This window comes from Lithobates pipiens, unplaced genomic scaffold (genome assembly GCF_037356315.1).
Source record: "Lithobates pipiens isolate NorthernLeopardFrog02 unplaced genomic scaffold, aLitPip1_a1.2 Scaffold_13, whole genome shotgun sequence".
Taxonomy (NCBI): domain Eukaryota; kingdom Metazoa; phylum Chordata; class Amphibia; order Anura; family Ranidae; genus Lithobates; species Lithobates pipiens.
Genome location: NW_027507718.1, coordinates 308,055,120 through 308,083,095, shown reverse-complemented (window position 1 = coordinate 308,083,095; position 27,976 = coordinate 308,055,120). Strand labels below are relative to the sequence as shown.

General features: G+C 41.5%; 1 protein-coding gene across 1 annotated transcript in view; it reads right to left on the bottom strand.

The window, feature by feature from the left end:
• Nucleotides 1-327: 327 nt before the first annotated feature.
• LARP1B (La ribonucleoprotein 1B) overlaps nt 328-27,976 on the bottom strand; it is a 72,703-nt gene continuing 45,054 nt past the window's right edge. Inside the window, exons 10-19 of the mRNA XM_077476890.1 lie at nt 25,420-25,592; nt 24,954-25,313; nt 23,971-24,097; nt 23,753-23,883; nt 19,925-20,031; nt 18,623-18,783; nt 14,911-15,055; nt 11,157-11,266; nt 10,951-11,078; nt 328-6,168 (exon numbers count right to left, since the gene is read on the bottom strand). Of these exons, the coding sequence (XP_077333016.1) occupies nt 6,019-6,168; nt 10,951-11,078; nt 11,157-11,266; nt 14,911-15,055; nt 18,623-18,783; nt 19,925-20,031; nt 23,753-23,883; nt 23,971-24,097; nt 24,954-25,313; nt 25,420-25,592 (1,592 nt within the window). The 3' untranslated portion in view covers nt 328-6,018. The remainder of the gene's footprint in view (nt 6,169-10,950; nt 11,079-11,156; nt 11,267-14,910; nt 15,056-18,622; nt 18,784-19,924; nt 20,032-23,752; nt 23,884-23,970; nt 24,098-24,953; nt 25,314-25,419; nt 25,593-27,976) is intronic.

The window sequence follows — 27,976 nt, the reverse complement described above, 5'->3', positions numbered from 1 at the left end:
TTGCATCTTCGTTGTTGATTGGATAGAGAGTATTAAAAAAGATTTGGCATCAGATGTAGCAAACTTGTAGTATTTTACTATGCAATGTCTAAATAAGACCTACAAACAAGCCATATTCATCTTGCCGTTTTTTCAGTTTTTTTTTCCTACAGAATGTGAGAAAAGAAAGTGTGTAAAGAGCTGGGTGCTACAGTGTACACGTCTACATTCACCATTGGCACTGTGTCAACTCAAGCAACACTCATTGATCCTGGTGGCTTGTGGCCAAGGTCGGCATGCATTTGTCTCTAACATCACTGTGCAAAAGAAAACCACACAGAAAGCATCTTACATAAAAATATATATATTTTTTTTTAATTTTTATAAAATAAAAAATTCCACAATTTCACATGTCTACATGTATTGTTGCAAAGCAAAAAACACCCCAGTTTTGTTAGATATTTTACAGGTAAATAGAAATAAATTACACTTGCATCATTTTTGTGAGAAGGCAAGAACTAACATGCTAATGAAACCTTTTAATTAAAATAATTGTAAAAGTGTTACATTTAGCTCCCCTCCATAAAATGAATACAGACTGAATTATTCCCCAACAATTGCATTAAGATTACCAAAAATCCAGATACTCAACTGCTGTAAGAAATGAAGTCTGCAGATTGTTTCAGCCAACAAAAATTATTATTTCTCAACAAACAAAAGTTATTCAATAAAATCGTAGTGCAAAACGTAGATAACCAATCAGATCTCAGTTTACTGTAAGCAGGTGGATAATACTTAATTACTATGTATTACTGCAGTTTGAGTTCAAATTTGCCAATTCTAAAAAGCATGAACCAAGCTGGAAGTAGACTGTCCCAATAAAGACAGCATTATTAGATTTCAACTACAGAAGCTGGATGTTTTCTAGACCTGAACAGACCCCTATACTAGTAACCGTGCATGTTTTCTGTGGTTGTCCCTGGATCATAGGTGAATAGGTTGGTACATGTCTTTACACAACCAAATTACTAGGTTTCTATTTTCTGCCAGTCTACAAAATGTGACCTGTCAATGCTAATTTTCACCACTGAATATTAAAATATATACTGTATGCCCTCTTCCTGCAGCTGTTCGCTGTCAAATGCTAAATGTCAAATAATATTACATTTTTATTTTTTAACAATTTGCATCAACATTTAACATCAAAACATCTGTCAAATGTTGATGCAAATTGTTAGATCTGTTTAAATGTCAGAGGGGCCTAAAATGTCAACTGAAAAAAAAAAAATGAAAGCAGCAATAAACCCAAAAACAAAAATGTAATATTATTACAGCCTACCAGGCTACCTTGGTGCTCGTTTTTAAGCTCCCCCCCCCCCCATTATTTTTTGCCTGGTGATCTGGTTAGTAGCACTTCCTGTCTTAGGGTGGCTCCACTCCACATGGAGGAACAACAGACACCCTTGGACACAGGGCCAGTGCTACCACTAGGCAAACTAGGCAGTCGCCTAGGGTGCACTGCTGCCTAAAGGTGGCCAACCACTGGTTTCCCTACACGTCCGCATGCTCTGCAGGCTGCAGCATGTAACTCAGTCCGACAGGTAGTGTAATTAGAGGTGCAGTACAGCACTGGGGCCAGTGCTAGAGGAAGCAGAGACGATGCTTCTTGTATAGTGGCACCTTCTGTCACATGGGAAAATGGGGTGGAGTCAGGAGTGGAGCCAATGGGGGCAGCAAAATGAGGTTTAACCTAGGGCAGTGATGTTTTGGAACTACATTTCCCATGATGCTCAACTACACTGCAGAGTGCATGAGCATCATAAGAAATGTAGTTTCAAAACATCTGGGGTGCCGAGGTTTGCCATCACTGTCCTAAGGTGTCAAAAATCCTTGCACCAGTGCTGCTTGAACAGCAGCATTGTCAATCTTAGGGGAGGGTATTGTTAGATGGACTTTAGATAGACTGTGCGATTTGAGCTATAGAAAATGAATAGCTAAAATCGCACTGCTGCAGAATTGCATTCTTGTGCGAATGGCACGTGATTTGCCGCACTGTGAACTGGGCCTTACAGGAACAGCTTTTTTATCTCTTGGGTTAAAGGTTTTACATAAATTAACAGAAGTTGACAGTTGTAAGCACCGCAGCCAGTGGTAAATGGTTTGTTTCAGTGCTTTAACTGCCACTTTTTCTGGTCAGCTGTAAAAAGAAGTTGAAAAATAACACACTTACAGGCCAGATCAACAGGTGAAAGAAAAAAGCCACACATTTAAAGTCAAACCCGTGTATACAGTATTTACACAAGATAAAAAAGAAAATTTTAAATACCAGCTCTACACTTTGTACAGCTTCGGATACATAAGCATATCCCTAGCTTCCCATTTTTTGCCATTCCAATTCTTGCCTTCACTCAGTCAGTTAAATCCTAATAGTTTTGGTTATAAATGAACATATGAAATGTCCCCGCCTTCCCACAAAGCAGTGCGGAGGACCTGAGAGCTACAAAAAGAAAGAAATGCAAATAGTAAGAAAACCCACAAAAAACTAGGTTTTGTCTGTAAATGGAGAGGCAGGTATTGGAGAGGTGCTTAGAGTAACTTTTGGGACCAGCGCGTACCTAACACATGGGTGAAATTATTTATTATTTTGTCTGATCTGCTGCTCTAAAGAACACATGTACTCCCCAGTCTAAACCAAAGGAATCACTAGATATACAATAAAAATAAAAAAAACACACAGGTAGCCCGAAATGACTATGCCACCACCTTACTTACCTAGAGGGTATGGTAGAGAAATTACTGGGACCTCGGTGTCATTTTTCCTGCCTGTAGCATGTGACCCCCCATGACTTATGAGAAAAGGAAGCAGTTGAAAGTGAAGGGAGGGAGGCAATTATCACCGATCTACTTTCACTAAAGTCACACAGAGGCTCCTGCAAGCTGTATGCCAGGGGTGCCCAACCAGTGGCCCTGCGACCTCCTGCTCTGGAATGGCAGGTTGGCAAGCCCAGATTGTGGATTGCCGACCCACCCATTCCAGAGCATTCAGTGTTGTGAATGAAACCGGCGGTGGAGGAAGCAAATGGCTGTAGAGCAGGGCCACATAAGCCTGTATAGTGCTCCTGTCACAGGCAAGGAGATACCAAATGCACTCTGTCTGTTACAGCAACAGCCGGCGATAACTGAATGGAAGACTGTTTTAAAAGTACGTTTATTACTAAAATCACAGTGTACATATGGACATATCTGTTCTGCAGTGGTCGGTGGGCTGTTTTCAAACTGATCCACAGGTGGAGCGCAGTGCACCTGCAGGTTACCTGCACTGAGCCATAAACTTCTAATAGTTACGGGTTTGGTGAGCTTTCAAAAAGTGCATCACACTTGCAGGCTATAATAGAAGTCTATGGCAAAGTGCAGCTAACCCGCAGGAAAGCCACAGGTGCCCTGCTCTGAGCCCATGGTGTGGGTAAACCGCAGAGCATCAGTGTGAAAGCAGCCTTAGGCCCCTTTCACACAATCGGTCCAACCCAATCAGATCATCCATTCTCCTCTATGGAGCGGCAGATGTAAACTGACTACCTCCAATCCGAACCGCTAAAATAAAAAATAAAAATAAGTGGATCCGTCCCCTTCCGTCTGGGCAGATCCGATCGGAGGGCCCATAGAGCAGAGCAGGCTGTATCTGAGTCTGCTTTACATATGCAGAGTGGACACGGACCTGTCATCCGTCTGCTGCGCTCTTTGTGGCCCGTGGTGGATTACCAAGTCGCTTAAGTGACCCTCGCTCTTCAAAAGGTTGGCCACCCCTGCTGTATGCTCAAGTCAAGATACATGGATACATGCAAGCAAACTTCAATTATTTTGCTAAACTATTCTTTATCATTTTGATGGCTTGGGAAAGTAAAGAATTATATATATATATATATATATATATATATATATATAGATATATATATAAAAAAAAAACTGTAAAATCGGTAATCAATATCCAAAATAAAATTTGCAAAATAAAATGCGTGATCAATCCTGCTATATGAACAATTCCACTGCTAAAACCCTTGTACTTCCAAGGTAGGGGGGAGAACAGACATTTACCTACCCACTATGCATCATTCAGTGCCTTAGTGACCTATAACCAGCTCCTGCTCTGCCAATTGAGCTACATTAAGAAAATTCTGTGCGTTTTAGTAGCACCAAAGCCTTGTTTAACCACTTAACAGGCCTATTTTTCAAATTTGTTATTTACAAGCTAAAATCATTTTTTTACTAGAAAATTACTTAGAACCCCCAAACATTATATATTTTTTTTCAGACACCCTAGAGAATAAAATGGCAGTTGTTGCAATAATTTATGTCACACCGTATTTGGACAGCGGTCTTACAAGTGCAAATTTTTTGGAAAAAATACACTTTTTTAAATAAAAAAAATAAAACAGTAAACTTAGCCCAATTTTTTTTTATATTGTGAAAGATAATGTTATGCTGTCACCCACCAACATTTGATTTGATCCGATCTGCAAAAAACAGGCTGATGGGAATCCGTTTTCCCATCTATCTCGTGAATCTGATTGGATGGCAGTCAAGTGTGAGGAGACAGGTAGTCCATTTACATTTAACCGCCCATGCAGGAGAGCGGGCTATGTCTGTGTTGCATAAGCAGAGAGCACATGGAACAGCCACCTGCCTGCTCAGTGGGGATCAGTGGACAGATTCCCCTCTGGGCAGGCGGACACCAAGTGGAATCCACCCCATGTGAAAGAGGTTCTCAAAGCACGGTTAACATCTTTTGTGATGGTCATGGCCCACAAGACACAGATGCTACAGTGTCTACAGTACAGGGTTCAAGCAATTTTTATATTCACAGGGAATTCTTTAGTAGGTTTAGCTCAGCAGACACTAAGCCACCTAAATTGAAATGGCCTGTAACTTACCACCACCACCAATTAAGCAATGGCCTACAATACTAATGGAAGGAGTAGCATATCACAATGCTGCAACCATAAGTATCAACTATGCTCTGCACTTAGCTGCTGTTACTGAATTCCTAGCAGTCAAAAGGAGATTCCCTGTAGCCAAGACCTCTGGCAAAGTCTAGAATTTAAGCATGAAATTAAGATTTCCTATTGGACATACCAAAACATTTAAAAGTTTAATAGCACCAAGAACTGTACCAAAGAAACAAGCTTATTAAATGCTTTGATGGGTTAAAACAAACATCATAGCTCTGTCTGTTGAAATGTTATAGAATATAAGACATGGTTTTCCGAAAGGAAAGAAATTATATATAAACAGTAAATTTTCCTGAAATTTGCTGCCAAGAACTAACACTTAACATCTGCTCGATGTTTTATCCCTAAATAATATTAATTCTTGCAGGAACATCACATTCTGTAAAAAATTTGATCTCAAGAACTAGCAAAGTTTAAAAAATATATAATACGGTAGAGCTAGTAGGTACAAATTGTATACTGAAAATATGAGATTTTCCTTTTCAATGTATTCATAAATGTCATACTAACACAAAAAAATAAATAAAATTTAGTTCTGCGACAAAGGTTCCTAGAAGACGTGAAACATCCATACAAAGCAAACTCCTGCATCACCTAGAATTACTGGTTAAAATAAATCTATCATTGCTATGCATAAAATATTTTTTTTGTGCTTTTTTTTCTTTTTTACAATTCTACACAAGTTTGTAACTAGGCCAGTTGAACAAAGCACTTTTATGGCTTGTTTAAAAATGGTATCTCAGCAATAGTTGAAAATAAGGCATTCCAATAATTGCATATTAACTAGGAATGCACATTGTGAACACTACAAAGTACCTTCCTCTTCTCCCAGCAAACAATACCTCAACTCCTTTTTAAACGTCACAGCGTCCACATAAATCACATAATGTATTAAAGTTCCATCTGCTGTTTCTAATACTGCCGACCAATCTGCTGGTTTGGCCATAATACCCTGAGTCCATTTCTCAAGTATCCATGATTACTGAAGATGACATTGCTGTCCTGGATGGTAAAAGCTTCCTGGGAGCACAGGTTAAGAGGAGCCTTGAGAATGACTGCCAGTTGAATATTTAGTGGTACGACTGGCCTTGGAGGAGCCTGAGCGGTGTCTTCGACGTCCAGAATCCTCATGTCCTGAATTAGATGCATGTCTGCGGCGTCCCGATTCCTCTGCTATTGGAGGCTGAGGGCATAAGGGGAATATGCAGTCAACAGAAATAGAAAAAAAGTCACTGCAGGTTAGAAAATAGCATTACCACATGCAGTTTTAAAGGATATCCACAATCAGGGTAGGCTTGGAACTGGGGTCACAACTGTGACTGAGGCCCTGCTACTCCAATGATGTTACTGGTATACGGTTACGATTAACACTATGTGTGGTCAATAAGGAGGCGTGTGGGTGGGTGGTGTGTATTCAACGACAAAAAGCAGCACTGTCAGACCTACTTTTTTTTTACCACAGAACCTGAAATTAATGGGATGGGCAGCTACATGGCAAACGAGGTTCAATGTAGAAAAATGTAAAATAATGCATTTGGGTGGCAAAAATAGGAATGCAATCTATACACTGGGGGGAGAACCTCTGGGGGAATCTAGGATGGAAAAGGACCTGGGGGTCCTAGTAGATGATAGGCTCAGCAATGGCATGCAATGCCATACCTGCTGCTAACAAAGCAAACAGAATATTGGCATGCATTAACTCCAGAGATAAAACAATAATTCTCCCGCTCTACAAGACTCTGGTCCGGCCGCACCTGGAATACACTGTCCAGTTCTGTCCAGATGGTTGAGAGGAGATATGATTTCAATATACAAATACCATACTGGTGACCCCACAATAGGGATAAAACTTTTTCGCAAAAGGGAGTTTAATAAGACAAGTGGCCACTCATTAAAATTAGAAGAAAAGAGGTTTAACCTTAAACTACATAGAGGGTCCTTACTGTAAGTGTGGCAAGGATGTGGAATTCCCACAGGTGGTGGTCTCAGCGAGGGGCATTCATAGTTTCAAGAAACTATTAGATAAGCACCTGAACGACTGCAACATACACGGATATACAATGTAATACTGACATATAATCACATACATAGGTTGGACTTAATGGACTTGTGTCTTTTTTAAACCTCAATTGCTATGTAACTATATAACTATGTCTGCTGTTTGTGGAACTTATGCATGGGCAGGAAGAACAGAACAAGTTAACAGAAAGGTAATGAATAACCCACTGTTAAGTTTACGGAAATAGCAACAGGCTTTCCCTGCTGTCTGTGTAATGTGATGTTTGTGGCCCCATGATGTAAAACAACAGAAAAATCTAGGTGACACTGTGCTGGAGAAAACTGTGAATGCGGTGCTAACACATAGACTTAAAATGATTTATTTTATTCCAGAAGCAGCGTTATTCATTTTGCACAACCATAATATTTGGAAATCCCATTGAAATAGCCCACCAACAACTATTCTTCATCTGCACTAGTGAGGGATAAAGTGGAACCAAAAAGTCCTCTGTTGTAAACCAAAGCATTTGCATTTATAAAAATCAGTATACAAAGCTTAACTCCAGGGACATATCAAAGGCGTAAATGTGTGCAGCTCTGTAATCATTAATATATCATTAAAGTGATTGTAAAGCTTAATTTTTTTTTAAATAATAAACATGTCATGCTTGCCTGTTCTGTGCAATGGTTTTGCACAGAGCAGCCTGGATCCTCCTCTTTTGGGGTCCCCGACAGCCTTTCTGCTCTGCTCCCTTCTGGCACTTGTGTAGGCTCGATCCCGAGCTGGGCTGTTCAGACATTCAGACACACAGCTTGGCCCCGACCCTCGCTCTGTGCTCACAGGTATTGACTGACAGCAGCAGGAGCCAATAAATCCCACAGCTGTCAGCCAAACCTGTCGAGGAGAGGGGAGAAGAGCTGCTGCAGACGCAATTAACGCTGGATTGAGATTGGGTTCAGGGACGTTTTTAGGGAGGGGCTGCGGGGAAGAGTCACTATTAAACATGTTTTTTTTTTTACCTTAATGCAGAGACCTTTACAACCACTTTAAGTGTATATTTTTGTTTAAAATGCATTTTTATCACAAAGGTTTTTAAAGTTACAATGCCGTGAAGCAACTATTGTGCTGTTCTACAATATGGTCAACTGGTAGGCAATCACAACGTAGAAAGGTGAAATAGTAACGGAACATTGCCATGGACAATGCAAAAGTTGTAGCAGTGTGCCTATAGGGCAGCAGTATCTATGATTTACCAAAACCATATAATATGAGGTAAAAACCTTTGGAGTTTTAATTTGTATGCAATTAGGCAAACCCTTGCACTACATGGCTTTGGTAAATCTGAAGGAAAAAAAATAAAAAATCAGCAGAAAACCTGATAGTGTGTATGGGGCTTAAAGTGGTTGTAAACCCTTACAACCAACTTTGACCTACAGGTAAGCCTAGATTAAGGTTTACCTGTACGTTCAAGAAATATCTCCTGAACCTACACGGTTTGGGAGATATTTGCTGAAAGACAGGCATCGCTGTCTATGGCGCATACGATGTAGACAGCGGCGCGCAGGTGCATTAAGCGCGTCACATTTAAATGGCGATATGCCGCGAGTGGTGGCTCCCGTGTGCATGCGCGGGAGTGACGTCATCGCGGCTCTGACGAATGACCACGCCAGAGCAGCAAGACCCACCAAGAAGATGGAGGCTCTGGACTACAGGGGACAGCGGTGACTTCGCTGGCTCCTGTGTCAGGTAAGTGACACATAATGGACTACTATGCGATGCATAGTAGTCCATTATGCTTTACCTTTGCAGGGAATCAAAGAGGAAGTAATCCCATCAGGGTTTACTTCCTCTTTAAGACTAAAGCAGCAGCGTTTTGAGATCTTTCATGTGGTCTTGATCAAAACTGTTAACTCAAACTGCAAAAGATCTCAGAAGTTTATGACTTCATTCTGGACTTGTCAGACTCATGATGCACTTGAACAACACCAATTCCAAAAAAGTTGGAACTCTGTAAAATGTACATAAAAACAGAATGCAATGATTTGCAAATCTCAAACCCATATTTTATTCACAATAGAAAATAGAAAACTCATCAGAATGTTTAAACAGAAATAATGTGCCATTTTGAGAAGCAACGGGTCTCAAAAAAGTTGTCAAGTTTACCACAGTGCAGTATCTTTTAACAACACTCTGTAGATGTCTGTAAACTGCTCAACAGTTCTGGGTTTTCTTGGTCATATTTCTTATTTCAAGATGTGCCAAATATTTTCAATTGGTGAAAGATCTGGAATGCAGTCAGGCCAGTTAAACAACCTAACTCCTACTACGAAGCCATGCTGTTGCCATAGATGCAGTATGTGGTTTAGCATTGTCCTGCTGAAATATGCAAGGCCTTCCCTGTAAAATAATTGGGATCATATACTGCTCTAAAACCTGGATATAGTGTCTTTCAGCACTGATGGTGCCTTTCCGGATGTGCAAGTTGCTCATTCCATACGCACTAATGCAACAGACCATTTTAAATGAATTTTAGCCCAAAGAAGATGAAGATGACGTTTCTGGCTCATGCTCAGATACGGCTTCTTATTAGAAAGATAGAACTTTAACTTATATTTTTGGATGGCACGGCAAACCATGTTCAAAGACAGGGATTTTTGGAAGTATTCCTGAGTCCATGCAGTGATATCCATCACAGAATCATGCCTGTTGTTAATTCAGTGCAGTCTGGGGGCCTGAAGATCATGCATCCAATATTGCGTTTCAGCCTTGTCCCTTGCACACACAGATTTCTCCAGATTCTCAGAATCTTTTGACATTATGTACTGTAGATGATATATATATATATATATATATATATATATATATATATATATATATATCTCAACAATTTTTAGATGCAGCTTTTCAAAATTTGGTAAACCTTTGCCCATCGTTATTTCTGAGACATTCTTTCTCTCCAAGATGCCCTTTTTTAAACCCAATCACTTTACTGTCCCAGTTCCGATTTACTAAATTAGTCGTCATATGCTCTTCTTTGTTAGTACCAGTTACTTTGGCAGCTTTTGTTGCCCTATACCATTTTTGAGACGTGTTGCTGCCATCAATTTCACAATTTTTTTTTTTTCTTAAAATGGTACATTTTCTGAGTTTAAACATTTGATTTTTCTTTTTTCTATTGTGATTAAAATATGGGTTTAGGAGATTTGCAAATAATTGCATTCTGTATTTACGTGGATTTACATAATGGGGTTGATTTACTAAAGGCAACTCCACTTTGCACGACAAGTGCAATCCAAGTGCACTTGGAAGTACAGTCGCTGTCGATCTGAGGGGAAGATCTGAAATGAGGGGAAGCTCTGCTGATTTTATCCTCCAATCATGTACAAGCAAAAATGCTGTTTATTTTCCCTGCATTTCCCCCTCAGATCTACAGCGACTGCATTTGTAGTGCAAAGTAGATTTGCCTTTAGTAAATCAACCCCAGTGTCTCAACTTTTGGAATTGAGGTTGTAGACCATGGTTTAATCACTTGCCCTCCAGAAGATTTACCCCTCTTCATGACCAGGCCACTTTTTTGCAATACGGTATGGCATTAATTTAATTGACAATTGTGCAGTCAAGCAACACTGTACTCAAATAAAAGATTTTGCACAAAAAAATAAAAATAAATAAAAGCCCAAGAATTTTGAAAAAAAAAAAGAAATATTTACTTTCGGCTATAAAGCTTTTCATAATAAAAAATGTCTTCATAAATTTAGACCAACGTGTATATTCTGTAGTCCGGAATCAGGTATATATACACGTGATCCGGCACACAGCTGCCACCCTGTAGCAGCAAAACTGTTATAGTGTGGTCAGCAAGTGGTTAAACCAAATTTTCCAAATGCATTATGCATTGCTAGGTTACAGTTGTTACCAATTCCATCTACTTGCTAGGACTGGGTCAGCTTTTAGTTAATGACTTACATCAACTCTGAAGTCTTCCAGTCTCTTGAACTTGCTCAGGTGGTTCTGCAGTGTGGGATCTACAGACAGGTTTTTGCATTGGGTATATTTAAGAAAAGCCCAAAACTTCTCCAGTCCATACAGTTGACCTGATTGTGACAAATAAAGTTCAGAAAACGGCAGGACCAAATAAAACTCTTTACTATGGTACAAGTAAAGATTATTACCAGTTTCATAATCTTTCAGAGTTTCTTCTTGAAAATCCTTAAATATGTCTGGCCTAAATTTCCTTTCCAGTCCATAACTGTAGAACCTGAAAAGGCACTCCAGGCCATACCTGCATGACAAAAAAAAGGTGTAAAATAAAATGGTCAAAAGGTACAGATATAATGTAGTATAGTACACCTAGTAGTGCAGCGCACAAAACCTGTCTCTTCAATCACCTACCTAATAATCTGTCTAATTAAAATGCATCAAATATTAGGCAGGTCCTTGTAATACATAGTTGTTGGTACACTGCTGTGCAAAAGTTTTATGCGGTGTGAGAAAATGCTGTCAATTAAGAATGTTTTCAGAAATAGAAAGTTAAGTAAATCAACAGAAGAGAAATATTTGGCGTGACCACCCTTTGCTTGTTGGATAAGTATCTGCTTGTATCCTGACCAAATCTCCAATTCCATTTGCAGAAATGCAGCCCCAAACTTGCAAGGAGCCTCCACCATGTTTTCACTTTTCCCTGCAGACATTATTGTACCGCTTTCCAGCCCTTCGCGAGCAAACGGTCTCCTGCTACAGCGAAATATTTAACATTTTGACTCACTAGTCCAGATCACCTGCACCCATTTTTCTGCCTCTCAGTTCCTATGTTTTTATGCACAGTTGAGTTGCTTAGCCTTGTATACAAGACAGAGGTTTGGCTTTTTGACCAAAATTCTTCCATGACCACTTCTGGTCAGACATCTCTGGACAGTAGATGGGTGTACCTGGGTCCCATTGGTTTCTGCCAGTTCTGCGCCGATGGCACTGCTGGACGACATCTTCTGATGTCGAAGGGAAGTAAGCATGACGTGTCTTTCATCTGCTGCATTAAGTTTGCTTGGCTGACCACAATGTTGGCTGTTTTTTTGTGCTTTTTCAAAAGATTAACGGCACATCTTGAAACCCAAGTCTGCTTTGAAATCTTTGCCTGGGAGAGACCTTGCTGATGCTGTATAACTGCCTTGTGTCTTGTTGCTGTGCTCAGTCTTGCCCCTTGGTGTACGACCTGTGACATGAAATGGTCTTCCATTTCCTCACTTTGGTAGCAAAGTTTGCCTGTTCCTCAGGCCCCTTTCACACTGGGGCGGTGAGGCCGTCGGCGGTAAAGCACCGCTATTTTTAGCGGCACTTTACCGACATTTCAGCGGTGGTTTGCGGGCGCTAGCAGGGCGGTTTTGACCCCCGCTAGCGGCCAAAAGGGTCAAAACCGCCCGCAAAGTGCCGCTGCAGCGGCGCTTTGCCGGCAGTATAGCCACGCTGTCCCATTGATTTCAATGGGTAGGAGCGGTGAGTACACCGCTCCAAAGATGCGGCTAGCAGGACTTTTTTCACTGTCCTGCTAGCGCACCGCTCCAGTGTGAAAGCCCCAGTGTGAAAGGGGCCTCACAGTTTTAAGCCTCCTACAAAGCTGTTTCTGTTTTAGTCAATTATGTTTCAACCTACATATGAAATAATCATTAGCAACTGCTTGATATAACTTGTTAGTCAATCCTACAAAATCCTTGATTTTGTGCAAGTCTACAAAGTGTGCAAGTGTAAGAATTAAAGCTGGTTAAAAGCCAAAGGGTGGTTACACCAAATATTGATTTGATTTAGATTTTTCTTCTCTTCGCTCACTTTGCATTTCGTGAAGTGATGAAAAAAAAAACATTAAAATACATTCATTTACATCTGCCTAAAACTTTTGCACAGTACTTTATATTTAAGCCTAGGTTCACACTGGTGTGTGCGGAACACCATGTGATTTGCACAGCAATCGCACCCCATTCCTGTGAATATCACATGCGATGTCTGTGTGATGCAATGTGAGCCATACATTGCATCCGCACCCAAACGTTGCAGGACCCTTTTCTCCTGCACCCGAATTGCATTGCATGAGTGTTCACACCCATGCGATTCTGGCAATTGCACTGCGTTTTGCGATCTGTTTCGGGGTGTCATTATTCTAACATCAACACCAGCAGCAGATCACATGGACACCGTGCAATAGCTTTCCAGTTCGATGCGGGAAAACACAGTAAATCTTGTGCATTTACCGCATCGCATCAGTGTGAACCAGGGCTCAAGGGGAATGTACAATCAGGTTGTACCATGAGTGGTGAGTATTAGGCTGCAAAGCCAGCAAGTCCAAACAAAAAAGGAAAAAAAAGTTTTTAGTGTATGCTGGTAAATAAGGTAGGGTGTTTAACTGTCACACAGACTTGCATATTTAAAAAACACACTTGGAGACTCCACAATGATGGAGATTACATTTTACATTTAACAACTTGTCATTTAGACCTAATGTTTGTATACGTATATTTGTGTTGCACCATATATTTTGCAGCTCTTCTGTATCACTGGCAAAGAATAGTATACATAAAAGAAATTTGGGTTCCAAAAAAAAAAAAAAAACATATACACTCAAAGCTATACTGCAGCATTGGTGTTATGCTGCAGCGGTCCCCTGTCAGCCTGAGAAATGAGCGATCACTGGACTGCTGATTGCTTGGTTCTCATGCCTCTTGAAGCAGAAAGCAGCGACTGTCACTGCTTACTGCACTGCCCCTCCAGTACTCACTGGAGCAGTGGTGAGCGCAGTTGGCTTTAGCTCTTGGCTGCACACCGAGATGTGAGCCAGCTGTCAATCAGGCATCTGGGTGGATCCCATCAATAATGTTGAGACCCATCCAGAGCCTAGAGCGGGTCTGTGATGTCAGCTGACAGAGGGCTTTAGGTCTGCTTTTGGCTTAATCTTTGTCATATAATATAGGAATATAAAAGTGCACTCATGTGACCCAACATAGAAGTATGACCAAACAAGTTTTGGCCATACTTCTCTGTTTTTACACTGCAAAATTAAATGAAATACTTTTCTGGAGTTGTGCTTTAAAATGTAAGCAGCTGGTAAGAAAGGAACATGTAGTAGATCGTTTTAAAGCTGTTCATAAGAGTGAAGGCTTTTCTTCTATATGAGAATCCTTCTCCTGGCACAGGCTTTGTAGGGAGGTAGTTGCATAAAAGCAGAACAATGCTCTACCCCTCCTTTGGAAAATAACAACCAAGTGGCTGGGGAAGTTCTGCATGTCACCATTATACTTTCCAAAAACATATCCAAAGAAAATAGACTGACCCACTCAGGGCCATCTTTAATATTGATTGGGCCCTGGGCAAACATTTTCTTGACAGGTGAGTCATCTGTACACATCAACAGGGCAGAGCTGGGCAGCATTAGGACCAGCACTTCACACTGAGATATTGGGACACAGAAAGGGACTAAAACTTCAAGGGCCAAGGGAATTTAAACCTGGATAGTTGGCAAGTATGAGACAGCTGTTTTGGGCCCCACAACAAGGACAGGGCCCAGGGCGGCTGCCCCTTTTTCCCTGCCTTAAAGACGGCCCTGGACCCACTAGCACATACTACTGGGAAAATCAGGGCTGGTCAGTGTATTCATGTCCAAGCCCATCTGATTTGCGTGTCAGAATCCTTAAAAAAAAACAACAACAATATACACTACACAGGTTAAGCCTGGCAACTCCATTTCTACACTGAAAACCGCTTGTGTTTTTTCCTAGTATTTTACCTTAGCACTATTTAAATGCAGACAAAATATTAGCAAACCATAAGATTCCGGTTAAAAAAAAAATCCTGTTTCTAGAAGTGAGATTTGGCTGATCTAATATTTTTTCAGCTGATCATTTTTTTCAGAAGAATACAAGTTAGATGATTCCTTTAGGTTACCTGTAGTTTTCTTTGGCATCTTCAACAGCGATCTGCCTAAACTCCTCATACATTTTCTTGTTAAAGTGATCTCTGAGGAAAAAGGACCAGAAGCGGAACAAAGTGTTCATCTCTGGGGACTGACCGATTCCCAATTTTTTTCTCTCTAAAAACAAAGGAAAAAACAAAACAAAAAAAGATTCAAGGTACATTTAATCAATCCTATCAAACAGCAGGGTAGTGCTAAACAGACGCAGTCAGACAGATTTACTATACGAGGTCATAAATTCCCCCCTCTACTACTCTGTAGTAGAACTGACAGAAAAGGCCTCTTACACTCGGATGTAATTACATTAGGTTTATACTCGGAATCTTGATGACAGAAAGATTGAGTAAAACGTTCAGTAAACACTTTGTGTAAACGTGCGTATGCATGGGTAGAAATCCTCATCCTCTGCTAGCTAATCTAGCTAGCAGATTACATGGTAGGATAGTTATTAGTTCCTGTATGCAGTAAATACCTGTAATGAGAAAAATACAGGGATGGCTATTGCTTAATGTCATTTCCTTATCTGCCATGCGGAACCAACAGCCTTTGGATTTTTACAGTGACAGACCTGGTACAAGTATGTAAGTTAGGAGCTCTTACTTCACTAAAACTTCACTGGCTGTATGCTTGTCATGGAAAACCTAGAACAAATTTGCTTCAGATATAAAGAGCAGGCCCCTGGACACACTTGTAGAATTCTCCAAAGCTTTCTCTGGTCATGGGCAGATCACTAGCTTACAAAGCTTCAGCATTTCCTGATGGTGCCATAAGGGTGTCCACCTTTTCCTTCCTCCTGCACATTCTTATTGGCCAGTGAAGTTGACCATTGCAGCAATGAACCAATAGGAATATGTGGGGTGGGAGGTGGTGCCAAGTGTCGAGTCCTTGCCTATCAGAAAGGCTCAGGATTCAGCCCCAACAGCTAGGTTTGGGGGGGAAGGGGGCACTCTTGGTGCAGGAACTTTTATGTGACAGTACTTTATACCTGCAGCAGCTTTGTTTTGTTAAAAGATACTTAGTAGGGAGAAAAGACTGAGACAGCCTAGTTACAAGCATTTATAGAAGGAGGTAAGCATTTGTATCTCCCACATTGCTACAAGCACAGGCTTTACCCTTTTATGCCAAACAAACCCATATTCCATTGCTTCCTTAGTAAAGCTGGGTACATATGCTTAGTTGCTGCACATGCTTAGTTGCTCTCTATTTTTTAGCACTACTGTGTTTGTAGAGGCCGATCTACTAACAGCTTTAACAGCCCTTTCACGCCGAGCCACAGGGGGAGTCGGCGGTAAAGCGGCGATATTTTTTGCGTAGTTTTAGCAGCGCTATTCGCCACTATCGGGGATGTTTTAACCCCCTGCTAGCGGCCGAAAAGAGGTTAAATCCACCCGCAAAACACCACCAGAGTGGCGCTTTGCCGGTGGTATCGCAGCACTGCCCTATTGATTTCAATGGGGAGCAGCGGTGAGTTCACTGCTCCAAAGAAGCTGCTAGCAGGACTTTTCGTGACACCCTGCCAGCGCACTGCTCCAGTGTGAAAGCCCTCGGGCTTTCACACTGGAGTGATAGGAGTCGCTTTTTTCAGGCGCTATGCAGGTGCTATTTTTAGTTCTGTATCGCCTGAAAAACGCTGGCAGTATGAAAGGGCTCTAAAGCAGAATTAAACCATCCTATCCTTTACAGCCAAAAAAGCTACTTCTGTTAGATCTGCAACTGCCATGGTGCTGCACTTATGATCAGTTATGAAACCAGACATTTGATGGTTTGGCAGTTTGGTTGAGGACCCAAGAAAATGTGACATTAAAATTCCCAGCATTCTAGGAATGTAATTGTTTTTTGAAACCATTAAATTGATGGTTTTAGTTCCGCTTTATAATTTACTGTCGTCCCAGAGCTCTGGGCTTCAGCAATATGGCAGCCTCCAGCAAGACGAAACAGGAGTAATGCTAAAGGCAATTTAGGTTGCAGTGCTCTGCTGACTAGCTGAAGTGGAATGAATTAGCCATCCTTAAAGTGGTTTTAAACCCTTACAAACCACTTTGACCTACAGGTAAGCCTAGATTAAGGCTTACTTGTACGTCCAAGAAATATCTCCTAAACCTACACGGTTTAGGAGGTATTTACTAAAAGACAGGCACAGCTGTCTATGGCGCACAGCGGCGCTCAGGCGCACTATCACCGTTAGCAGCAGGCCGCTGCTAGTGGCAATATGCCGTTAGTGGCGGCTCCCGTGTGCATGCGCGGGAGTGACGTCATCGCTGCTCTGGCGCTGTGAGTGGCCGGAGCAGTGATACCCGGAAGAAGATGGACGCTCCGTACTACAGGGAACAGCGGTGACATCGCTGGCTTCTGTGTCAGGTGACACATAATGCATAGTAGCCCATTATGCTTTACCTTTGCAGGGAGACAAAGAAGAAGTAAACCCATCAGGGTTTACTTACTCTTTAAAAAAAAAAAAAGACATTTGTTCAACAGTAACTACACTAAACTAGTTGTCCATATTAAAGTGGAGTTCCACCCAAAAGTAGAACTTCCACTTATTTGCTCCCCATCCCCCCCTCCCCCACTTGGGTGTCACATTGGCACCTTTTAGGGGGGAGGGATGAACGGGGACCCATTTATGACAGGCCTCCTTCCCCACTTCCGGGAGTTGGGCCACGGCTCGAATTTCCTGGAAATTCGCCCCCCCCCTCCTACTCCCCCCTTCAATTGGGAAGCACAGAGCGCAGTAGGGAACCAGCAGTGAAGCTGAAAGGTATCACTACCTGGTTCCCTCACCGGGAATGGCGACAGTGGCACCCAGGAGTCAATCCGAAGATTGGCTGGGGTGCCAACATCTCAGGCTCCCTGGATAGGCAAGTGCCCTAATATTAAAAGTCAGCAGCTGCAGTATTTGTAGCTGCTGATGTTTACATTACTTTTTTTTTGGGCAGGATCTCCTCTTTAATGACACTACAAGTGCCCCATCTTGCATAAACTCAAATTTCTAGCACATTATGGCAAAACATGTTCTAATTGTACATGTTTTCAGCTATAGTTTGAAATCACTGCAATTACAGTGTGAACTACAGTAATGCTTTGTAGCAAACAAAATAAAATATTCAATTTTGAATATGCAATAACACTAAAATCCCTATAGCAATTAAAACCCCCAAAAATATAGCCAGCACACCAATTTATAACTGTAACACTGCAAGCTATGTAATCAGTAAATACACCACAATCCGATAATGCTTCCTCATGCTTTCCACATGTGCTTAGCACAAATAACTTCCATTGTTAAGGGCTTCAGTTTTTTCCAGGCACATGATAAGGGAGTCATACTTGTGACACATCTTGCTGTAGTAACACAAAAGGACTACTGTTTTTAAGCTGTCACCCAGATAAACCAGCTAACATCAGCATCCCCAAAGGAAGGAAGTCTACATTACATGACACATACGGTTGACCTGTGCAAACTGGAGCATAGAACTCAAGCAAAAAATGTTTTAATGCTGCTCAAAGTAGGCAAGAATTGATCCTTCACACAAGCTGCACATTTTCTGGAATTTCCATAAGTTATCCCCTCTGCTCTGGTGATCATATATTTGGTAGGGGTTGCATAAGGACATAATTATTATATCCCTTCTGTCCTACCTCGAAGCCCAGAAAATCTCTCTATTCAAGGTTAGAAAACACATTTACCATTTAGGCACCGCCTCCGATATTTGTGGTACACTTGCTGTGTAAATCCATTCTCCTTCAACAGTTCATGAGACGGATGTTGAAACTTGGGTAGAGAATGAGGGGTGCACCCATAGCTTCCGACAAGTGGGGTGCCTTCTGAAGGAGAAGCATTAGAACTGCTGCAAACAAGAAGTAACACAATGTGAGTGATCGGTACGCATCACAATGGTTATGTGACCCTTCGATACTATAGGTTCACTTTTTTTGTTAGAAAAATAACAAACATGTCTTCACTTACCTGCTCTGTGCAATGGTTTTTCACAGAGCAGACCCAATCTGCTTCTTCTAGGTCCCCCTGCTGGCACTCCAATCCCTTCTTGCTCTTCATCTGGTGCCCCCTGCTCTGGTTTTGACACCGCTGGATTCCTGGCCATGCAAGTGTCCTAATATTAAACAAAAATCAGCAGCTACAGTATTTGAAGCTGCTGACAAAAAAAAAAAAAAAAATCAGAAGGAGCCTGGAGCTCCTCTAAGGCCCCTTTCAGACCACACCGCCTATATTATGGGCGGTAAAACGCTGCTATTTTTAGCAGCGTTTTACCGCCGGATTTGCAGCTAGCAGGGGGTAAAATCGCCCCGCTAGCAGCCGAGAAAGGGTTAAAACCGCCAGCAATACGCCGCAATAGCGGCGTCTTGCCGCCGGTATTACAGCGCTGCCCCATTGATTTCAATGGGGAGCAGCGGTGGAGGAGCGGTAAACACACCGCTCCTTCACTGCTCCAAAGAAGCTGCTGGCAGGACTTTTCCCTGACGTCCTGCCAGCGCACCGCTGTAGTGTGAAAGCTTTTTTTAGGGCAGATTGCAGACGCTATTTCTAATGCTATAGAGCCTGCAAAACGCCCTGGTGTGAAAGGGGTCTTACTCATACATGGTCAAAAACAGAGATGTGGATGTAAGCTTAAACTCCAGGGTCCAAACAGCACTATCATAGCAGCATATTAGGAGCAAAGCAAGATCACCTAAGTCTTCCAACTGTGGTCCTCTGTGTGGGTCTAAGCAGCACCCGGCCCGAGTGGTTAGCAGGTAAAAGCAGCCTCAGCTTGATTCATCCAGACCACAACGTCAACATGTTTGTCCTACCCTAAGCAGCAGTGTGACTGCCCGCATTTATCAAAATGCCCAACACAATTACCCAGGCTTGTTGGTCACAGCAATGTTTATGGTTTTGGGCTGTTAAGCATGGATACATAAGGCCAATGGCTTAGAAAAAATAATAAATAATAATGAGTGAAATGGTAGAAATGCGCTGTAACATTTTACCTCACTGATGAAGTCCGTGGTCTGTGCTCCCTGACATCCATTACCCATCCAACATGACTTTCCACAGGTGGATTTGAACTGTGTCGGGTTTTTCTCTTTCTTGGGGTCTACAAAAACAACAGTCTGATTATTTCAAGTGCAACTGCACCTTTTTGACAAATTTGGTACTGTATTGTATTCGGATGATGACGACATGAGGTTAGTTTAAGTAATGACAGTATTTAGTATGTGGATTCCTTTTTTCCAAGCCTTATTTATATTTTTCAGTACATTTACATGCAGACCAAATCATCCAGCAAAACCAACAGTAGCAGGAGTTGGGAGAAACTTAAGTGGCTCTAAAAGGCATTCTTTGCATTAAGGTAAAAAAAAAAATCTGGGTGTAGCTGATTCAGCATTGTGCATGAGAGCAACCGCTCTCTCGAACCTCTCCATAATCATTGGCTCACACAGCAGCTACTATCAATCACAGACAGTAAGGAGAGAGTGGGGGGGAGCCATGCTCTGTGGGGAAATGGACACAGAGCACAGCTCAGAAGCGAGTCTGTTCCAGTGCCCCACAGCAAGAGGCTTGCGATTGGGGGTACCTCAGCAGGGGATAGGAGTCAGGACTGCCGATGGGGGACCAAAAAAGAAGAGAATCGGGCTGCTCTGTGCAAAGATGTTGCACAGAGCAGGTAACTACAGTTTTTTTTTTTATTCTTTCCATTAGAGTCAATTTAACACGGTCAGTGGAAGATCTAAACCTTAAGCCGGCCATATATGGATGCAAATTTGGCCGGTTCAGCAGACCGGATGAATTTTGATCCACGTATGGGCAGGTTGATTTACTCAAGTTGATCCATCGATCAACTTCGGTACAACCAGCCCGTCGGATTTTTGACATGCAAATACTGCCAGTGGCTATAGCTGCTGGCAGTAATCATCGTATTCTGCGGGCCGGGAAGGCTTCCCCCCCCCGCTGACAGAATACGATAGCGCTGCAGGAAGCATTCCTCCATCAACACCTACTGTATTGATGGGGGAAACAAAGCAATTGTCTCTCCTTCCACCCCTGGTGGATGGAAAAAAATTTGATCCATCAATGGCTTGCCATAGGAACAAACAGCATTTGCAATAAACACCCCTCTAAACAATTTTCAGAATTCAAGATATGTCACTATAGTGGTACTTTAACACGATCTCAGAAAAAAATGTCTCTGTATTTCAACAACGTCAATCATTTTAACTTTACAGTCAAAATTTCTCAGAATGATCATCATCCTTCGCTTCTGTAATTGATCCGAGTTCCTCTCCCAGGAGTCTGCAGAGAGGATAAAAACAGGCAGCCTGTGGAAAGGAATATGGCACCCCATACATTTCATTAGTTTTCACCTTTGGTGGCATACTTGTATACCTCAAGTGATGCTGGGTGGTGGAGTACTTCATAACACAACACTGGAGTTTGTTGGCTTTAAAGGAAAATCAAAACCAACCTCTTAGTAATGAAAAAAAAAAAAAATCAGCCCGATAGAAAGTTCTAGGTCATTAGCTATGATAGAGAATTTGGCAAACGTAAGTTTTACAGTTTTTGAAAACCCTTCACAATGTACATAGTTGAATGAGAGATTGATTTATCTTTCTGAAAAAATATAGGATTTAACTAAATATTCTAGACCAGTGTTTCTCAACCTTTTTACTGTGGAGGAACCCTTGGCGAAACATTGGAGATCTCAGAGAACCCCTAAAAAAATAATTGCAGATCTACAGCTCGCGGAACATTGGATTTGATTAGCGAGCTGTAGATATAACCACAATTATTGTAGAAATAGCTTTAAATATTAGAACTCACCCGACACCAACATTATAGTGTGAACATGGAACATAGAAATCAATTGTTTTATTTATGTCCTTGCAGAGACCTACATTAGAACAAGCCCAACATTTTCTGTGCAAGTCAAATCTACACATATTTTTCATCCGTTTTATTCACATATGCTATGAACGAGGTCTTGCTGAACTTGAACAAAACTCCCAAATATTGTGATCCATAAATAAGACAGCAGACTACCGGAGCAGTTGGGCCTTGTTCACAACATACATGCATAATTAATGGGATTGATGGAAAATTGTGCAGATTTGACCTGCATAGAATACTTTGGTCTTGTCCAAATCAGGAGACATGCATTTTCCTAACATAGATCTCTGCAAAGACAAAGAAAACCATTGATTTCTACGTGCTGTTCACACCACAAAGTTGGTGTCATTTGAGTATCTTTCTCTGCAGAAAAATGCATATACGTTGCATATTTCTGCACAGAAAAAATGCACGATACCAATGTTGTTTTCAATGCACAGTCAATGCGCATTGATACCTGTTGCATCCTCTACAGTTCCAGCTCCTCTGAACCTGTGAGGGTGGTGCCAGGTGGAGTGCCGACAGTGGGAGCACATGGTCGATTGTTGCAGGAGGTGAGATCCTGTGTATGGTAGTGGCTGAATGCAGACTGCAGAAGGGGGAGCAGATAAGATCAGCCTGAATGTAGCAGGAGGTGCGATTATAATAGCATTATGTACAATTATGGCATAACATAAAGCTATTATAATCTCACCTCCTGCTACATATAGGGCTGATCTAACTGTTACATAGTTAGTAAGGCTGAATAAAGACACCAGTCCATCCAGTTCAACCTCACTGAGTGTCTACATCCCTGTACATTGTGTCTCATTAAGATGCTCATTTATTATTATTATTTAAGGTACCCATATAACGGCGTCAATTTTTTTATTCAACGCTCCACACATACATCGCACTACCCTAAAGGAGCCCACAATCCAAGGTCCCCAACTCACACCCATATACAAGGGCCAATTTTGGACAGAAGCCAATTAACCTACCAGCATGTCTTTGGAGTGTGGGAAGAAACCGTAGTACCCAGAGGAAACCCATGCAGGCACAAGGAGCACATGTAAACTCCAGGCAGGTAGTTTCGTGGTTGGGATTCGAACCAGCAACCCTTTTTACTGCTAGGCAAGAGTGTTAACCACTACACCACTGTGCCACTAACTGTGTGCTCCTGTTCCCTGCACATACACATAGGATGTCACCTCCTGTTCTCCCCCCCCCCTCACATTCCAATCCAGCCATATGCTCCTTTTCTCTGCTCCCCCTCCACGGTGTGCAGCACTGCCACCGTACAGACAGGATCTCACCTTCTGATCTGGTGTTTCCAGCCTCCATTCTCGGCTCTTGTCAAGGCTCCCTCTCTGTGCTCCCCACCTCCTCTGTCTTTTATCAGGCTCCCACTCTGCAAACCATGGAGGTAGGAGCACAATCTCAGTTCCCTTCACGCCTCCCTGCCTTCACAGTCTGCATTCTCAGGCCCATGCTCTGCAATTTCAGAACTCCCGCTCAGACTCACTGCATTCCTCTTGACCCCGCCTTCTGTGTTCTCTGAGCCAACTACAGAGAAGGCATTAGGTATCAATGCGCGGTGACAGTACTCACTGTCCGTGCACACTGGGAACAATGGAAAAAACATTGGGTGGATATACATCCGCCATAATGTTAAATTGGGGACTTCTCACAGAACACTCTGGTTGAGAAACACTGTTCTAGACTGTAGTATAGCTTGATATAAAAAGATCTACAAAAATGTGCTTTTCAGTTTTGGGCACTAGTTTACAAAAAAGAGGTTGTAGAACTGAAGCGTCCACAACGAACACAACTGCAGGTTTAGGGCTCCAAGGATACAGGGTGGGGTTTTTGTTTGCAAAACTTCATGGACACATCTTTATTTTTTTTCTATGTAACCTGCAAACATGTGCTATAATAATTTTGAGCTTCACCTGGTTATCCATGGATTTGGTTTCCTTTACCACGGGGTAAAAACGTGGGGTCTTGCTGGGATCCTGCAGGCGTGGCGTACGGGGAGTTTTAGGAGTTCTAACAGGTATGGATACAGGAGATTCTGGAACACCTGTTTGTAGATGAGGACAATCAGGATTTGGTGCCTGAGGTTTACAAAACAAATCAAATCAGCTTAAAAGGGTCCATAGCATGTTACCTTGAGGAAAAATGGGAATATTTGGCGGAGACTGTTCGGTATCTGGCTTAACTGGTAGCTCTGGTGTAAGACTGTCAAACTCTGCTTTACTGATGAGATTTAATTTCCTGAAGTTTTCTATTTCTTGCTGAATTTTGGGAGGCAGGGAAAAAAAACAAAAAAACACAATAACTACACAAAACCATGTTAACAAAAATCTTTAGGACAAAGCTACTTCTAACACTGTAGTCAAACCATAGGTGTAAACATACAAAGGCTGCAAAAAGGGATGCTTTAGTAGATGTGAATCTACAGTTGAACTTGTGCAGTCTTTTCTTGATTGTACCTCCATCACAAAATTGTATATTTTGGGGATAAAAACAAGTTTCTGATTTTAACTGAGCTTCGGTTAAAAAAAAAACAAAAAAAACAGCAACATGATTCTACACAGTATATTATTCAAATCAGTACAGATACTAGCTGGAAGATGGAGTCATTTGGATATACCGATACAGGCTAGCTGAATTCATAGGAATTTCTGTGAAAGACTTGCCTGATGATTAGACCAATGCTCAACAGTGGACCCACACAACAGGGACAACGGGTGAGTGACGCGGACACAGATTACACCACCCATTGCTATTCTTTGAATTCAGTTTACTTTTAAGGCTAGGTTTACACATGTGGTAGTGCTTGTTGCCCTTCTGAAAAGCAATTGGCGGATCGCCTTCCAGAGGCATTTGGAAGGTGCTTTCTTCACTGCCTGATGAATGGGTTGCATTTAGCAGCAGTACTTGGGAATAGTTGTTGCCATAGTTGCAAAGTGTCAGGTGTACACTTAAGTATGCTAATGAGGCCTAAAACGTGATGGCAATTAAATTATCATGTGAAAATTACAAGAAATCAGTGTAAGGAATGCTGCACTTGATTTTACTGCACAGAAATAGATGGCTTTGCAAGGTTAAAGTTGTAAATGAATCGTAATAAACCTGGTTTACAAATACCTTCAATGCTAGGTGATCGGTTTCACTATCTTCCTTCCATAGGTCCTGCTCATAATAGTACAGCCCATCGTTAATATGCTTGGCTAGTTCAGATGTCATCTTAGATCGCGACGTGTGATTTCCTGTACGGTCTCCACCTGGATGCTTCCTAAGGTGAGGTGGGGTCTGTGTAACAATAAGGATTTTATTCAGGTCTTGATCATCAATCTCATAATCGGAGTCTTCATCAGACCAGTCTGTGAAGTTATTTTTGCGCCCCTGTAGGGGTTCCATCTCCTCATCAAACATGAAGTCCAGCTCTTCTTGCTCCACTTCCTCAGTCACGCGTTGTTTTGGAGTCACTGGAGAGCTCTCCGCTTCCTGTAAGCAGACATGTTTCAATGACTCTGCTACAGCAAACCATAATGCAGTTCAGGTCTAGATGAAAATACAGACAATGAAGAGATTAAACATTCAATCTCTATACCTTTGGCTTTGTAGGAGAGGCTCTGTGTCTTCTCTTTACTTCAATCCACGGTTCAAAATCCAGATCTGGCAGACTTGCAGATAAACCTTTTGACATTGTCTGCAGGTTGCTGGGTTCTGAACTTCTTTCTGGAAACAGAGGACTTCCTTTCCTAGGAGAATTAGGAGCAGATCCTAGAAAGAAAGGGTGAAGATAATATTTTATATATAATATATATATATATATATTTTTTTTTTCCTGTGTTTTTTCATAATATTTTACGCCTAGTCTTCTCCTAAAGGTGGCATAACAACCCAATGGCTAAGAGAGGAGCTGTGTCAGTCTGTGAATATAAGAGAAATCCACAGCGGCTGGAAGCGCTGCAAGAAGTGAAGGTCAGTTAGCATAAAAGGGCACAGTAAAAGCTATATGGGCACAAAAGCATCTATATAGGTGTAAGAACATAAAGATGCTATTGTGCCCATATAGATGCTCAATAACAGCTATATGGGTACAATATGGCATGTGTACACCTTTGGCTGCTGCTTCTGCAGCTAAAGGGGGTAGGGATTGGGGAAGGTAAAACCGCAGCTTAACTGCAGGGTTTTACCAACCCCACGTGTAAACATGCCTTAAGGGTGCTGTCGCTAAATGCAACCGAGGTCTGGTTTACAAGTGCGAAAGGCACTGCTGCTCCTCTGAAAAGTGATGTAAGCATGTTGGACAGGTGGTGAAGAGGCGGACTTAAACCTATAATTGCCATACAATGCGCACAACTGCAGTTTGGTAGTACATCCAATGTAGGTTTAAACCAGGTGGTGAAGAGGTGACATCTTGCTTCCTCACCACCTTCCAAACACCTCTGAAAAGCAATCTGCATGTGGATCACTTTCCAGAGAAGCCTGCTCTGCATTTGTGCGAATCAGTGTGGTGCGATTTTGCAGCCCATTCATTTGAAGGAGCTGCAAATCGTATCGGACTGCACATATAATGCACTGTGCCGAATCACATGATACTGCAGTGCCATGTGATCTTTTGCCCACAAACACACTGCATTTGCAATCTACGTTTGGGGGTAATAATGTATTGGCATCCACATTATATTGCAAACACAGTGCGGTTTGAACACAGTGCAGAAAACGCACATGAAACATGCCTTTCTGGCACCGCGTTCTGGTGTGAACCGAACCTAACAGGATACTGTCTGGTGATCTTTGACTTCACTGGTGTTGTTCAGGTAGATCTCCACCACTCTAAGGTTGCCTACCCCTGCTCTAGATATTATGTCATCCAGTAATCCAGAATATATATGAATTCTGTATCAAATATATATTTTAAAACATTTTTCATTTCCTTTTTTTTTTTTATATTGAAAATCTTTAAATGATATGCAAGTGCACAGAAGGAAACAGGAAATCAATCAAGAGCCTTCCTTTTAAAACATTTTTCACTACAAAATGTAAGTAGTAACTTACTGATTAGGTCAACAGAAATAGTTAATAATAAAATAAAATAAAATTAGCAACTAAAAAGTTTTGTAAAAAAAAAAAAAAAAAAAAATATTCAGTGTTTTATGTTGGTATTACACAAAAATGGGGGTATGCGCACAGGAGCTAAGGGCAGATGGATTCCAGGAAGTAAATGTTAGATGCATTATCTGCCCTTCCCGTCTTTCAAGGCGATTTCTCTAAAGCATGAAGACATGAATGGATGGGTGAGCTTGCTTTTGAAAATTCAAAATAAATTAAATATAGTTTTTGGTTTATGGTGTTTAGATGCAGTATAGTTCCACTTTAACAGCGTTTATCCTATTTGTAAACATTGAAAGCAAAACCTGCATCTAGGTTCTGGCCACTAATATTTTAGCTGAACACAAAAAAGTAATATATAGGAAGGTTCTGAAATATCGATCTAGAATTTAGATAATAAATAATTCAGAGCAAGTTTATTTTGAAATTATTATTATCTTACATAGCGCCATCAATTTATTATATTATTATTAGAAATTATATAAAAATTATTATATAAATTTCTAATTTTTTGCCAGTAGCACTGAATTTTCAGGCATGCCCATAACTGGTGAAAAAAAGTACCAAGCGTCTGTTGACATTTAAGACACTGTGGGGTTGATTTACTAAAACTGAAGTCTAAAAAATCTGGTGCAGCTGTGCATAGTAGCGAATCAGCTTCTAACTCCAGCTTGTTTATTTAAGCATTGACAATAAAACCTGGTAGCTGATTTCTATGCAAAGCTGCACCAGATTTTGCACTCTCCAGCTTTAGTAAATCAACCCCAGTGGGCTGGGGTTGGATGCAAAGTTAGATAGGGGGACTGGAGGAGGAAGGAGGAAAAGGAAAAAGGAGGAATAAAGGAGGAAGAGGAAAAAGGAGGAAGAGAAAAAAGGAAAAGGAAAAAGGAGGAAGAGGAAAAGGGAAAAGGAGGAAGAGGAAAAGGAGGGAGGAGGAATTCTGTTCCTTCAAAAGCATGTTATACAGCACAGTGCTTGTGCTGTGTAATTTGGCCCGCTGTATCACCTAAAAAAAAACCTGCCAGTTTCTGCCCTCCCCCTGTAAAGCG